This window comes from Nicotiana tabacum, chromosome 13 (assembly GCF_000715075.1).
Source record: "Nicotiana tabacum cultivar K326 chromosome 13, ASM71507v2, whole genome shotgun sequence".
Taxonomy (NCBI): domain Eukaryota; kingdom Viridiplantae; phylum Streptophyta; class Magnoliopsida; order Solanales; family Solanaceae; genus Nicotiana; species Nicotiana tabacum.
The window spans coordinates 96379468-96394651 of record NC_134092.1 but is presented as its reverse complement, the minus strand read 5'-3'; the positions used below and the strand labels follow the sequence as shown (position 1 = coordinate 96394651).

The following is a 15184-nucleotide window of genomic DNA, read 5'->3' as shown; positions in this document are numbered from 1 at the left end:
GTTATAAGGGTGGTCAGTTGTGGTCAACTGACCACCCTTCGTCGAAAATTTACACCGTGTACATAGGTAAAATATTACGTTTTAAAGGTATATAACACATATTGAACACCCTTTGTCGTAAAAAATTTTCACTTTTTTTAAATTTGAACACCCTTGAAAAAATTCCTAGTTTCGCCACTGCATGTTATCATGTACCATTTGACAATCCAATCAATATAGAAACAAGATCCGAATGGAAATTGCCAGGTAAAACTATGCATAATTCTAGCTGGACAAGCTTGAATAATGTTTTAGACGCATACTCTACAAAGCGGTGGCATAGAATTTTATATGATTAACCAATCATTTGAAAGAACCCAATTTTACCTGAAGAAACACCAGCATTCATTTCAAGAGCTTATTAACTAGTAGTAAGAATATCTCTAACCAGAAATATTGCTAACAAAATCAATGAAAGTTATCATATTTAAGAACTAAATATTACCTTTCTCGCCAGTTTCACTTCAATCCGAAACAAGAGCCCATGAAACTGCTAAACACTACATTGATATCTTCATATCATTTCCGAGTGCTAGAAGAAACAGAAGACAAATCCTTCTGACAGAAAGAAAAAAAAAACAAATTAATCAAGGTCCATCACCATGTTTTTCTACATTATTTTAGGACAGGAGTGCTCGAGCTAAATAAGAATGCACACAAGCTTATCTAAACTATGTTTAATCTGTACAACAATATGATTTTGGGTTTCAAGCCTAGCTTTGAGAGAAACAACAAGGACCAAACCAAAGATCGTTTGCTGCCAAACGGCAAGGTTTGGTTCAACAAAGAGCTTTAACTCCCGAAGCTTATTACAAATTTTACAATAGCTTGGTCCAGGATCCCATGAACGGGAAAACAGCAATAAAGAGTCTCAATAGCAATGGAGTTTCTCTCCTCCCGATTCTCTTACTCAATTTACCATCAGTCCCCTGTGTTGGTTCAGCCAGTCTTCGATTAGGGGGCTTTTTCGACTGTCCTTCCATCCCATGATTGTCTAGTTCATCCCAACCACCAAAATTTACAGTGCTTCGTGACTTTTTTCTATCCGATGCACCATTTGAGGCAGCCCAGGATTGATAGTCTCCAACTCCCTTGCCATTTCGAGTATTTTGTCCTTTTCCCGTTCTTATTCCAGGGTTGCTCGCTGCTCTAGCATAGGGTCTTTTCTTTTTCTTGGACTTGGATCGTGGGCCGTCATTGGACCATCCCCAGATGGCATCCATTACTAATGAAAGAGCAGACTGCGCCAAAGGAAGTGCTAATGCCATGATAATAGTATTTGTGCCTGTTCCAAGTACCGCTGACATAATAACGGCTGGAAGCATCCAACCAAAGGCTCTGAGCACCTGCACCAGACCCATAAGACATTTTTTACTTACATCAATCTTCACAAAAAGAGGTTTATAAGCCTTGAACCGAATGTCACCACCAGTCATAAAACTTAAAAGTACGAACCAACAGGTGGAAAAACACTCAAAATTGTTCTTTCACATATTTAAAGGATCTCTGACATCTAATGAACAGAAAAGGTTGAAATATTGTAGCTATAAGATGATCCCTGGCAATTTTTCTCTCTGTGATCCAAGCTAATCAAGTCTAATACTTAACATCTAGATAGAAAAATACCAATTTTTATGATCTCAGCTTCATCATCATTTTCTTTTTGGATAAGATATGACAGAAAAGAGTTCTCAGTTTCTTAAAAAATGCTTATCTAGAAAGAATTGAAAAGTATGTGCAAACAAGTACAGGGCTGCATTAGAGTTCGAGGACAACTTGGAAGCATAGGGAGCAATTACACATTTAACTAGATGGAATTGGCTTAGCATGGCAAATTTGCAACTCAACTTGTCCTTAAAATTACAGAAAGGAGCACAGCACAAATGACAAACGCGCGTAACAATTTAAAGTTATGTAGACACCTTTTTATAGAATTGTTCCACATGGGTGATTAGGCTTTGAAAGTAGTTTATACAAGTCTTGGACTACACCACCCGTTGCCTTGAGGTTTTGGGTTGGATGCTCATATCTTTCACAGGGTAGGCAGAACCAACCTTTGGTAAGCCGACTCTCGCGCTCTTAAGTTCGCATAAATTTTTTTTTGTAAACCACAAAAACGGGTTACACTAATAGGAGGATGCTAGCTCATATGGTTGTTCCACATGGGTTGTTTAATAGCTTTTAAAGTGCATAAGGCCGGATGCTCAGATACACCTAAACTGGAACAGCTTTAATACCAAGCAAGAAAGATCTTGAACAGTTTAGTTTAATATATTTTTATCATTTTGTATGCCACTGGTGAGGAAGTGAAACAACCAAAACTGTAAGTGTTTGAGCAAACAGCCGAGTAGACTCATACATTTTCACAAATTTGTCAAATACTTTTCCCGAAACAAAGAAGTGTCATCTTGGCCATAAATGTCAAACTGGAACTCAGATACATCTTCTAAAATCAGGAAGTCTATACTTTATATCATGTCAACATGACTTCAATTTATATATGAATGTATATAAAATGCACTAGGAAAGCCATAGTCCATGTTAACTTGCTCTTGAAATGTTCTGGTCTTCATCTGGCTTCATCAAAAAATATTCTGGTCTTCATCTGGTTGATGAATCTGACAGTTCTCAGTTTTCTTAACCTGCTTACTTACTATGATCTCTACTTAAGTGGCCTCAATTATTTTTGACAAGTGAAGTTGCCTCCATTTTTGAAATGTTAAAAGCACCAAAAACAGATTCAGTGCACTCCTCTCAGTTGTGCAGGAGTCCTGAGGGATGTAGGAGAAAACATGATCAGAGCTTTCACTGCTAATACCAACGGAATATCCTACTTGGTCAGAGAAACTGACTCACTTCTCCTATCGGAATAATTCAGAAAGAGTGCCCCGAAGGGGATGGTCTAGAAGTCGAAGCGGTAGAGTAACAACCTGCAGAACTAAGGTTCAAATCCCAAGAAGCAACACCAGGTGATGTTTTTATAAAGCAATAAAATTCATTAAAAGAAAGGCAAAAACATGCTCATATAATGATATAAGTGGAAAAGTTGACTCTTCCCTACTCAGAAGCTTCTCATAATAGGAATTAACAGGTGATTTAAGTAGATTTTGCCATATCCATAGAAACCTATCCACTATTGTAACAACTCGACCTCCCATTTTTAGTATTAGTGCTCTAATTTGAGTTTTGAATGTGTTTATATGTTGATCTAACTGTTTATGACTTGTTGGTGTGGTTTGGGTTGAGATCCAAGGGGTTCGGGCATGTTTTGGAACATTTGGAAGGCTGAGCACTAGTGCAAGCACTATTTATTTGGTTTCTGGGGCATCATCCCGATCACGAGTTGGGAGCCGCGATCGCGAGAGAAAGGTTGGCGGGGAGACAGTTGACCGGCCACGATCAAGGGAGGGTTGAACGCAATACCGGACCTTGTGGAATCATGGAACCCCGTGATCGCGAGATTGGGAACGGCGATCGCACATTGAGTTTGCCGACCGCCTGACCAGACCACGATTCTAGAAGTTTGGTCCGCAGTGGCGATAGGTTCCAACCCATTCATTTCCACAATATCATAACAAATTTCAGACCTTAGTTTTCACATTTGGGGACTAGAAACTCAGTAGTTTGAGGCGATGGAGGAATCATCTTAAACTACTAAGGTACTAATCCTAATTACTTCTATAGCTTATTTACATGAATCTACATTGATTTTTACACCAAATAATACGAAATTCGAGCTAGAGAAGTATAGAATGTATCCCTCATGCCCCAAATTGGAACTACTACTTATTGGGCTCTAGAAAAGTATAGAACGTATCCCTCAGGCCCCAAATTGGAACTACTACTTATTGGGCTCTGATTGAAAAACTAATTATATATTTGAAGTTGTTAAATTATGGGCAATCTGATCAAGTCTGGGGATGTGACCTATTGACCAAGAGTTGACCTTTGATTTTGATTTGACAGATACTTGAATTTTAGAGATGAGTCCTATAGGGGTAATTGACCCTATTATCGCATATTTTGCATAGATTGGAGGCGTTTGATTGAGATTGGAAGCATGAATCAGCAGAGAAGCTGCACACTTGCTTGGATACAAGAAAAGTGGAGATCTGAAACCCTGATTGTTTGTTTTCCTAAAAGCGTGATTTCTAATGTTGTATAACTGCTTTAGAAATGTGTTTTGACTGCCTGATATATGTGGAGGTGAGAGTGTGCTTGACGATACCTGTTTTGAGATAAATGCTTATGCTTTCATATGGTTTATACCCGATATGCTTTGCTACTATTACAAATAGCATCACTATGATATTACGATTAATACACAAAGCATGAGCATGCTAGTATGCACTACATGATGCATTTGACGTGGGTACTAAGACTTTCACACATTGCGGCTGACATGCCGTATGCAGATATTTGGGTAAGACGTGGCTTGTATAGACGACCACGCACCAAGGAGATATTCGGGTAAAAGGTGGCTTGTTATAGATGACCACACACCATGGAGATATTAGGGTAAAACGTGACGTGTTATAGACGACGACGCACCTAATTTTTTAAATCTCAAATTTGTCTTGAATAATGACTACACACCTTAGGGATGCAAAGATAAGACTTGGGGTATTGAGACCTTCAAGTTCCATAGCACATCAGATGACGTTAGAGAGACCAAGCGCTGGCTTTATGGTAAGAGATGGTGTATGAAGACCTTCATGTTGCTTGTAAGACGATGTGGTTACGACTAGCATTGATACATGCACTGGATTAGCCATTAGCACGTCGGCTTTTTCGTGCCAACAGTTACTTAAAAATACCAAACTCAAGTGATTCCCTTATCAATTACTCTAAACATTCAGATAATTGCCTTTCACGTTCATAAAAACAGACTCCACACCAAATTCCAATTTCACGCAATTTCTCTAGACATGTGAGAAGCATTTGCAATCCTCAAAGGTTGAATAGTTGTTTATAGCGGTGCAATTGATTTTGCTAATAGCTTGTTTGGATGGTTGTTACCCATTATATTGTATTGTATTGTTATCCCAAAATAATGTTTGTTTTGATTGTTTAGTTAAAATTGATTGTATTGTATTGTTAAATTCATTGTTCTGGAACAATGAAAAGTCCCTTTTTTTAAACAACTGATTTGGTGTGGTGAGATTGTTTCCTATTTTTCTTTCCAATTATGCCCTAACTTATTACTTCATAATTCTATTTTACCCTTTACCTTTTTTTTTTAACTCCAAATCTCCAACCTATAACCTGCTTCATCTTCGTCTCTTTTTTCCGGAACTAGTTCTGTCGTTACCAACTCCACGGTCAAAGATAACAAGAATAGGTTCGGCTCAGGTTCTGCCCTATACTTATTTTTATGCGTAATTCATAATAAATTTAATATTTAAAATAATTGAGAGTATTTTAGTAAACTTATCGGTTACAGTACAGTACGATACAGTCAAGCCAAACAGCAAAATGTTATTTAACAATAGCAAACAATACAATCTATCCAAATATTGTATTCATAAAACGATACAATACAATACTGTACAATATAATACATTATAAACGTTGGGTAACAATTATCCAAACAGAGTGTAAATTAGAAAACATTTCAAATTTCGATTAACATAAATACTTAACAACAGGTGGAGAAAAGAAAACGTAACAAACGCTTTTACTTTACAAAAAGGATAAAGTTACCTTCGTCACCCAGGCAAAGCCAATGGAATCCTCCATAACACCAAAGCTACCAAATCCAGCTTCTTCATCTTCATAGTCATCTCCCCAAAGCGAAGAATCATCGGACCACCAAATTCGCTGCTTCACGGCGCTTCCGAAACCAAAATCATCTTCCTTAAAGTTAGCCCTAAGCTCGTCATCGAATATAAACCGCTGATACTCTTTTTGGCGCCTGCTATTACTCTCCCACCGACCGCCGCCGGAGCTGGTGGAGAAACAGCGTGTGGAATTTGAAGTAGGAATAGAATTACAATTGTTCAGTGGGAATCTGTGGCCTAAAGGAGAGGATAAGGGATTAAGAAGAACATCACTCCCCATTGGATTGGAGGGTCATCATGCTATTGTTTAAAGATATCCAATGCTTATAAAAATAGTATCAAGATATATTTAATGCTATTTAAGTTAGACAGGAGCCACAATTTGTATATAAAAATAAATATAAGATTTAAATAAAAGTCGGCATGAGAAATTGTGGCTCCGCCCCTATGTCCAACTATATTCAAATTTAAAAATCAGATCAATCATACATCATAATTAGGCATAAATTAAAGTATCTGAAATACTTACCGATCACGCCCAACTCTAGTCCTAAAAAGGATAAGCGGTCGCTACAAATATAATTCGGTCTAAAAGTACGGAGTCGAATCCCACAAAGAACTAAGGCTTAGCTATAATTGTTCAATATTGCTAAGAAACACAAGTCCAAACAATTTCCTAATTATAAAGATTATAATGTTTATTTTATCTAATTAACTAACAAATACTAGAAAGCAGTACAACTATCAATTAACAAGGATAACAATTGAAGACAAGACTAAGGAGGTCTAGAGTTATGATTTCCCCAATTGTCGAAATCCTTCCCGCTGTGTCTTCTATAATTTCGCCTAAGTATTCTCTACCGATCGTGAGTATTTTGGTTGTCATAATTCTCTCTCGAGCAACTACAACAATTTACTAGGCATATTCTCTCGAACTACGCTAGTTGGCTTTATCTAACCGCTCATTATGACCACGCCACGGCTTTGTTATTTCCAAACCTACCTTTAAACCTGTTGTATTGATTTCTCACATACGTTAGGAGTGACGTTGTTCAACAATCACCTAACTATGTATCATTTCTCAAGCAACACATAATAAATAGGCACAGTCAATCGATGGTCATTCAATCAACTGAAATAAGCACGTAGTTGAACAAATAGACAAATTCAAAGGTTAAATTATATTAAAACATAACAAGAATTCATCCTCCAAGAGGTTCCTTCAAAACCCTAGATAACAAATTAGTTAATCATAATAGCATGTAAAAACTACAATAATAAAAGTCATAACCAATAATGAAAAGTAGGAAGAAGAAGGGAAAAACTCGTGGTTGAATCTTCCTCCTTGCTTCTCGCGTATTCTTGCCTCCTTAGGTTGAATCCCCAGTCTCCTTAGCCTCCTTAGGTCTAAATTATGTCAAAAGTATGTCCAAGTCCAAGGTCCTCAAAATATCATTTTTCCATGTATATATACCAAGTAGAGTTGGGCCCAAACAATTATACCTTCTCCCACGCGAAACAAAGATACTTTTCCAGGTCAGGACGTCCGCGGATTTTACCCAGTGTTCTGCCTCACATCCACGGCCAGATCCGCGGCCGCGGATTCGACCACAGTTTTCACCCTGTTCTGTTTGGAATTTGAAAAAACGTAATATATTGTGGAGCTCAAATGGAGTTCTGAGCGAAAAGTTATGTGCATTTTACTAGACAGTGCGCAATATACCTACTCGATTCTTCGTTCGTTCTTAACTATCATCCGTTGATTCCCGAACACGATTCCGGCTTAATTTCTTGGGCTTTTACTCAGACTTCAAAGCTCCAAATCACTTGAATTCATTCCATAACATCTACATAGCTCGGAATCACTCTTACAAGGCATAAAACACACAATTAGTGCAAAATACTAGCGATTAAAGCTCAAACTCAATTAAAGTACAGTAAATTAGAGTGTAATAAGCGACTAAAATACGTAATTATAGCTTATCATCACTTACACACTTAGATATTTAAATCAAACTAACAGCTTGTTTGGATGGTTGTTACGTATCGTTTCATAATGTATCGTATCGTACTGTATTGTATTGTACTGTATCATTTGATAAATACAATGTTTAGATAGATTGTGTCGTTTGCCATCGTTTCATGATATCACACACCAGCAATATGAAGAATAAACTTGCAATATTATAAAGAAAAATTATGACACAACGTAAAATTACTATATAAAAAGTAGTAATGAAGGGTGAGATTGAGATAAAAAGACAAGGTAACGACGCGACCACACCAAATCAGTCGTTACATAAAGTGGCACATTTCGTCGTTATGTAACGACGGATTTAATGATACGATACAATAAAATTTAAGTAACAATTAAAATAAATATCGTATTTAAAGTAACAATACGATACAATACAATGGATAACAACCATCCAAACAAGCTGTAACGGAAGTAAGACTTTTATTCTTTAAAAGCCTTCTATTACTTTTTTTTATTGAACTCAAAAAAAAACAATATTAGGCTAAATTAATAACCAATTAATTTACAATAAAATTAGGAGGCTTCAATAGAAAAGACTAGCATAATTTCGGCTACTTAATAATAGCTAATTAATATATATTTTTAAGTCAAATTTATTACTTAACCATAATATATTAACATGGTTTGGTATAAACACTCTGTATTTGTATGGGTACACTCATGCATGTCATCTTTATAACATCTTGAATCTTTTAAATCCTCACTAATTGTGAGATTGTGAGTAAAATTCTTTACGTATATGACACTTTAGCTTTTCTACTTCATTTATAACCGCAAAAATCAAGTATAAAACAAGCCGAATATTTAACCAAATGGAAAAAAGGATTCATTAAGAATAAGAAGACAATCGATACTTTTTTTTTTTTACTCTTATCAACTTTTTATTCAATACTCTACACATATGGTACTTTATTTTTTCAATAAAATGCCTCACAACATGAATAGAATAATTTGTATCAAAATCTCAAGCATCATCCTCATCATCTTCCTCCTCCTCTTCTTCTTCATCGCCGTCGTCATCTTTGTCAATAGCCAAATATGGATTTTTCTCAATTGGTTGAAAATTGTAGAATATAAACATATAAAACATCAAGCTTGCACCTTCCGCAGCAACAATTGTAACCCATTCATGTATGTAATTCACTACACTTTCAATCATAGCAATCCCAAACCTAGTAAAATACAAGTACACAATCAAGACAACATAAAAGTGCCTAAAAAGTGTCAACTTCCTCAGAATTTCAGCTGCTTTTCCATCATTCTTGGATGCCTCCCTAAGGCTTTTAATTGACCATAAAATTGGAACAAGTACAATACAACAACACATTACATCAATTAACAAGAACACCTCATTCCATACTAACCAATGTTTTTCAACAGGTCCACTTTCACTTATCACAATCGATGCAATATTTTCGATCACTTGTAAGGGGATCACGAACATTAAAACCTTTTTTTCGCGATAATGTAGGAAAGGTTTCAAGAAAGACCAACCAGTTCCAATAAGGACAATGACAGTGAAGAGTGTTACCCCTTTCAAAAATCCAAAAATATAAAATGCAACATCCCAACCATGAGGCTTCCCTGTATTTCTAATGTACATTTTATCTTCTGAAGCACAAATCAACTTCAAAGCCTTGAAAACCAACAACATAGCCATGATCAAATGGATCTTGTGAACAATTTTCCTTTGTTTAATGCAGATAAATCCCCATATGGCCAAAAATGCAAGATATACAATGAAGCAAAGGAAATAGAATTTAGGGAGTGGAGTCTGACCAGCTGGAAGAAAATCTTTTTCCCCATTATTCACATTGTACATTTCAGTATGAACATTCATTGTCACAAGAAATTCTTTTTGGCAATTACCAAAAATCAAGTTATATTCATCTGGCTCGTCGATTGTAGTTGATGTATTGTAGGTTGAATCAGGGCCAAGCTTGTCAAATCTAAAGACAAGATTTACATACTTACTGGATAAAACACAGAAGTTTTCTGTGTACATGGACTCGTTCAAGAGTCGTGGGAACGATACATCTCTAACGAGGCAAAATCCCATAGAAGAAGGATAAAGTTTTGCAGCTGGTTCATTTGATCTCCAGGAAACATGGTCTAGAGAAATGGTTACATGCCCATCTGGGGCAAAACCAAATCTTTCAATCAATATTATTTGCCTAGAATCATCAACAATATGTGTATTCTTGATTTCACCTACTGAAAATCTAAAGCTTGATATTATGAACAATGCTTGTAGTAGCTTTAAACATGTAAGATGGTAGAAAATTTCCATGTGTTTTTTATATGGTTATTGTATAAGTTAGAACAAAATTAGCTTGTTAGGACTAGGTAATATATTGAGTGCATAGTAGAGGGTGAGATAATAGAGAAACTCTTTTAGATCTCTGTTTAAACTAGAGATGTTTGGATTTGTATAATGAAAATGATGTAAAGGAAGTGTATTTGCGTATGATCTATTAGATGCACAATTCTTACTCGGACTAATCACACTTGCTACTCTCTTTTAGCAAAATTTTCAGCATTACCACTAATGAAGTTTGTAGAGAATTTCAACTTTAATAAGATCCTAATCAATAGGGACTGATTCGACTCGTTATTAGAGAAAATAGATGAAAGGTAGTTGGAAGGAATTTTCAAAATAAGAACTATTACTCCATTTTAACTTGAGAGTTAATTTCACTTAACCTTCTTAACCTTTTGCATTGACAGAGAATTCCCCTTAGAACCTCAGAATCAATCTACGGTCAAAATGAGATAAACGAAATTAGTAATGTGAAATTTGACCCTCGGTTAGAATGGATTGTAACAAGCTTTCACATTGAAAAAGTTATGTAGTAGCCTTGTAGAGAAATTGGAATCACAGCCATACCTTTTTCTCCTTTAATTTTGTTATTTTCAAGAACTCATTTTGAATTATGCAATTTTTTCCTTTGAACCTCAATATTTTAGTCTTTCTTTATGTTACTTGCATAATTGCTATTATGAAAATTTTACTTTAGCTAGTCAAGTTTGTGAAGAACAATTTGTTCCATTTTCATATCATTCTTACATGAAGGGTTATGATCGGCACTTAGCAAGCTACTATCAACTAAACAATTTGTTCCATTTTCATATCATTCTTACATGAAGGGTTATGATCGGCACTTGGCAAGCTACTATCAACTAAGTGTCACATAGGCGGATCTAGTGTCTAATTTATGAGGCACGTGAACTCATGGTCTCTCCGTCAAACTAATTATTTTATATACAAAATTCTTAGAATTAATCTAATATTAACGGTTGACCCCTATGCTCTAAAAGGCTTGAGTAGTACACTTGGTTAATGTTGAGTTATTTACCCGAAGGAACAAGGATCAAATTCAGTTAATATTTTTTTTCTTCTTTATTAAGTGGTGTACCCATGTTTTGAAAAGTCTAGATCCGCCTCTGCTAAGTGAACCTTTAAATTGTATCACTAAACAAGCTAAGCAAAATATTCGTGTAATACGTACTTATAATTGAGGCAGATAATATCCGTACAAGATAATCGTGATTAGTGACATAACTATCGTCATACTATATTATAAGTAGGAAGACCCAAAGTGAAAGTTGAATTACCAAATTGTCCTATAAAAGTTAAATGACTCTCTTTACCCTTCAAGAAAATACTACTAAAGTAAAAAAAAAAATTGTGCAAAAATGGAATTAAACATTCTAATAAAGTTTTTAAAAAGTTGGAGAATGTAAAGAGTTGCATTGAGTAACTCAATAATGGCTAAATCCATTTGGCTAATTTAATACAAGCCAAATTCATCCACCGAATGCAAATTATCACCAAATAATTAATTATCCATTCAATATATACAAAGTTTATTTAGCATATGTTGGCGATAAAATTTGTTTTGACTTATGGCATCATACTTTTGTTATGCTCTTTAAATCAACTAAATTGCAAGGACACTCATTTATTCTTACGAACAAAAACTTAGGAAGACACCTTATGAATTGACTCATCTTGATAACCTTTCATATCTTAGCTTTACCTCTTATTTCTGGGTAAAAGCTGTAACGACTCGACTTGTCGTTTTAAAAACTAACGCCCCATTCAGTGACTTAAGGTCTCGAGTAGCCTCGCAATATGTATTATGACGCACGGGTGTGGTCGAGTTTGATTTACTGAAGATTCGGAATTAAGTTAAAAGAACAATCCTTATTTAGAAGCACAAATGGAAAGAGTTGACCGGAGAGTTGACTTTTGAGTAAACGATTTCGGATTCAAATTCTCATGGTTCCAATAGCTCTGTATGGTGATTTTGGATGTAGGAGCATGTCCGAAAAATTATTTGAAAGTCCGTAGTGGAATTTGGCTTGAAATGACGAAAATAGATTTTTTGGGAAGTTTGACCGGGGAGTTGACTTTTTGATATCGGGGTCAGAATTCAGTTCTGAAAATTCGTATGGGTCCGTTATATCATTTATGGCTTGTGTGCAAAATTTGAGGTCAATCGGACGTGATTTGGTAGGTTTCGGCATTAAATGTAGAAGTTGGAACTTCTTAGTTTCATTAAGCTTGAATTGGGATATGATTCATGGTTCTAGCATTGTTTGATGTAATTTGAAGTTTCAACTAAGTTCGTATGATATTTTAGGACTTGTTGGTATAATTTGACGGGTCCCGAGGGGCTTAGGTGTATTTTTGGATCATTGGTTGAAAGACTAGTAAAGTTAAGAAATTTGGGAGTTTGACCATGGTCATTATCGGGTCAAGACGACCACTTTTCAATGTTTTGAGTATGCGAGCAGGTCCGTAGCGTATTTTATGATTGAAATTCATATATGGTTTGTGTCCTGGAAGTTCCGGATGAGTTTCGGGGTAGTTTCGGATCATTTCGGAGAAGTTTGAGTTTGCTGGTTTCTGGTGAGGTACTGTTCATTCGCAATTGTGAATTATTTATGGCAATTGCGAAAATATTGTTTATTTATGGCAATTGCGAACCATTTATGAAAATTGCGAAAACATTGTTCATTCGCAATTGCGAACCATTTATGGCAATTGCGAAAACACTGTTCATTTATGGCAATTGCGAGCCATTTATGAAAATTGCGAAAACACGTTCATTCGCAATTACGAACCATTTATGGCAATTGCAAAAATACTGTTCATTTATGGCAATTACGAATCATTTATGGGAATTGCAAAAATACTGTTCATGAGAGGTACTGTTCATTCGCAAATGAGAAGTTTTTGTCTGCAAATGCGAACCTGGGCAGAAACTTAAGGATTGAAAATCTGTCATTTCTTCATTTTCGATTGGGATTATTGGAGCTCGATTTTTGGGCGATTTTGAGGATTTCTTCATGACTTCGACTGGGGTAAGTATTCTATATCCGAAAGTGATTATATTTCATGAATTTATGGTTATATTCATCGTTTAATTCGGATTTAAATGGAAGAAATCAAGATTTTTAAAAAATCTTCCAAAAATAAAAATTTAAGATTTGGAGGTCGAGTTATTGTCGGAATTTGATAAAATTGGTTTGGTTGAACTCGTATCGGAGTGGGTATTCGGATTTCATAAAAATTTTATCGGGTTCCTAGAGGCGAGCCCCGCGTTGACTTTTATTGACTTTTTGGAATAAAATTTTAAGTCGACGTATTATTATCCGGAATTATTTCTGATGAATTTTAATGAAGTTATACAATCAATTTGGATAGATTTGAGCTATCCGGAGGCCAATTCAAGCAAGAAGGCTATTTTGAAATATTGGCCTAACTTCAAAAAGGTAAGTGTCTTGCTTAACCTCGAGTGGGGGAATTATCCCTTAGGCATTGAGTCTTATATGCCATTTGTCAAATGTGAAAAGTCGTGTACGCGAGGTGACGAGTACATACTCGGGCTTATACGTACAAAATTCATTGAATTAAAGTCTTAGGCATTATTGTGTAGTAAATTAGAAAATTGTGGAAAACTATTAAATCATCTGTTTGCCATGCCTAAAACCTTATTGTTGAATTTATTTTTATATGATAAGTTGATGTGATTGTTACTTGAAATATTTATGAAATTTTGTGAGTATTGTTGGTTTAATATTTCTGGAAAATTAATGCCAATATGAATCTTCTTATGCAAATAATTAATTTAAGCGAGCTTAAGAATAAGTGATTATATAATTATCTAAGTTTGCATTAATGAAGGTTTTGCTTTATGCTGAGTAATTTCTATCTCTATTGATTATTTTTGGGTGTTATATACATTGTGTGGAGCCTTGAGCTATTTGTTGTGAAATTAATTGATTTTTGTTATATCTTTGGAATTTGGTTGTGGCCATTGGGCAAATTGTGATATGAATTGATTTTATTATGTTGCCGTGTTAATCTCCCGTATAAATTGTTGTATTGTGTGAGTTGTTATTTTGGAGAAATAAGGGTAGCATTTCACCATTGATATTATGTGGGTTAAGGGTGGCAATAGGAGCGATAAGGGTGGCTATTAATATTGTCTGGACGGAGCGATAAGGGTATCTATAGGAGTGATAAGGGTGGTAATAGGAGCGATAAGGGTGGCTATTGTCAGGGACGATATGTGATGATGTGAGGTTGTGGTGTTGATAATTTTTATGTGATGTTGTGATTTTTTTGTGTTTATTTTTATACCTTGTGTCATTTGTCTTGTTGTTGGTAAATTGATAACAATCTGATTTATGTTGAAATTAAGAGCATGTGGCTATTGCCAGGCGGTTTATAAAATGAAATGTGGGCACGAGGCGCCGTAAGTAAATAATAAGGATATTTGACACGTGAATTGTCCTGCAGTTGTGATATGAAATGTGGGCACGAGGTGCTGTGAGGAAATGATAATGATAATTGGCACGTGAATTGTCCGTGCAGTTATGATATGAAATGAGGGCCCGAGGTGCCGAGAAAATATGATGATTTAATTATGGGCACGAGGTGCCGTGGAAATATGAAAATGGGCTGAGACCCGTATTTACGAAAAAATATGAAAATGGACCGAGACCCGTATTTTTATGATTTTGAAATGAGGTGTCACATGGTGACTTCTTAATTGATAGAATTATATTTGAAAAATAATTATTTGAGAAAATTATATTTGAAAGAGAGTTATCTGGAAGAATTATATGTGAAAGACATTTATTCGAAGGACTTGATTTAATTGGGTGTACTTGTGTTTATTAATTGTTGAGTGATATTAATGGTATTCTTGTTGTCTGTTGTGCATATCACTGGTTGTTCCATGTTGTCCTATTGTTATTTGTTTCCTATAATTTTGTATACTATATTGCACAGGTTATTAGACTAGTGAGTGTC

General features: G+C 35.4%; 2 protein-coding genes across 2 annotated transcripts; both read right to left on the bottom strand.

The window, feature by feature from the left end:
• Positions 1-525: 525 nt before the first annotated feature.
• On the bottom strand, positions 526-7263 carry LOC107802453 (uncharacterized). The gene is made up of 2 exons (XM_075228203.1): positions 5743-7263; positions 526-1385 (listed from the first exon to the last, which is right to left on the bottom strand). Exons 1-2 carry the CDS (start codon positions 6097-6099, stop codon positions 858-860), a joined length of 885 nt encoding a protein of 294 aa, XP_075084304.1. The 5' UTR covers positions 6100-7263; the 3' UTR covers positions 526-857.
• A 1461-nt stretch (positions 7264-8724) lies between these two features.
• LOC107775417 (protein CANDIDATE G-PROTEIN COUPLED RECEPTOR 7-like) lies at positions 8725-10332 on the bottom strand. Its single transcript, XM_016595148.2, has one exon. It carries the CDS (start codon positions 10145-10147, stop codon positions 8822-8824), a length of 1326 nt encoding a protein of 441 aa, XP_016450634.1. The 5' UTR covers positions 10148-10332; the 3' UTR covers positions 8725-8821.
• Positions 10333-15184: the final 4852 nt, after the last annotated feature.

Bases quoted from the DNA above. Each gene is read 5' to 3' on its own strand.
- LOC107802453 (XM_075228203.1), bottom strand. From the start codon at position 6,099: ATGGGGAGTGATGTTCTTCTTAATCCCTTATCCTCTCCTTTAGGCCAC. The intron at 1,386-5,742 runs GTAACTTTATCC...GGTCTGGTGCAG, and splicing joins GCTTTGCCTGGGTGACGAAG to GTGCTCAGAGCCTTTGGTTG.
- LOC107775417 (XM_016595148.2), bottom strand. From the start codon at position 10,147: ATGGAAATTTTCTACCATCTTACATGTTTAAAGCTACTACAAGCATTG.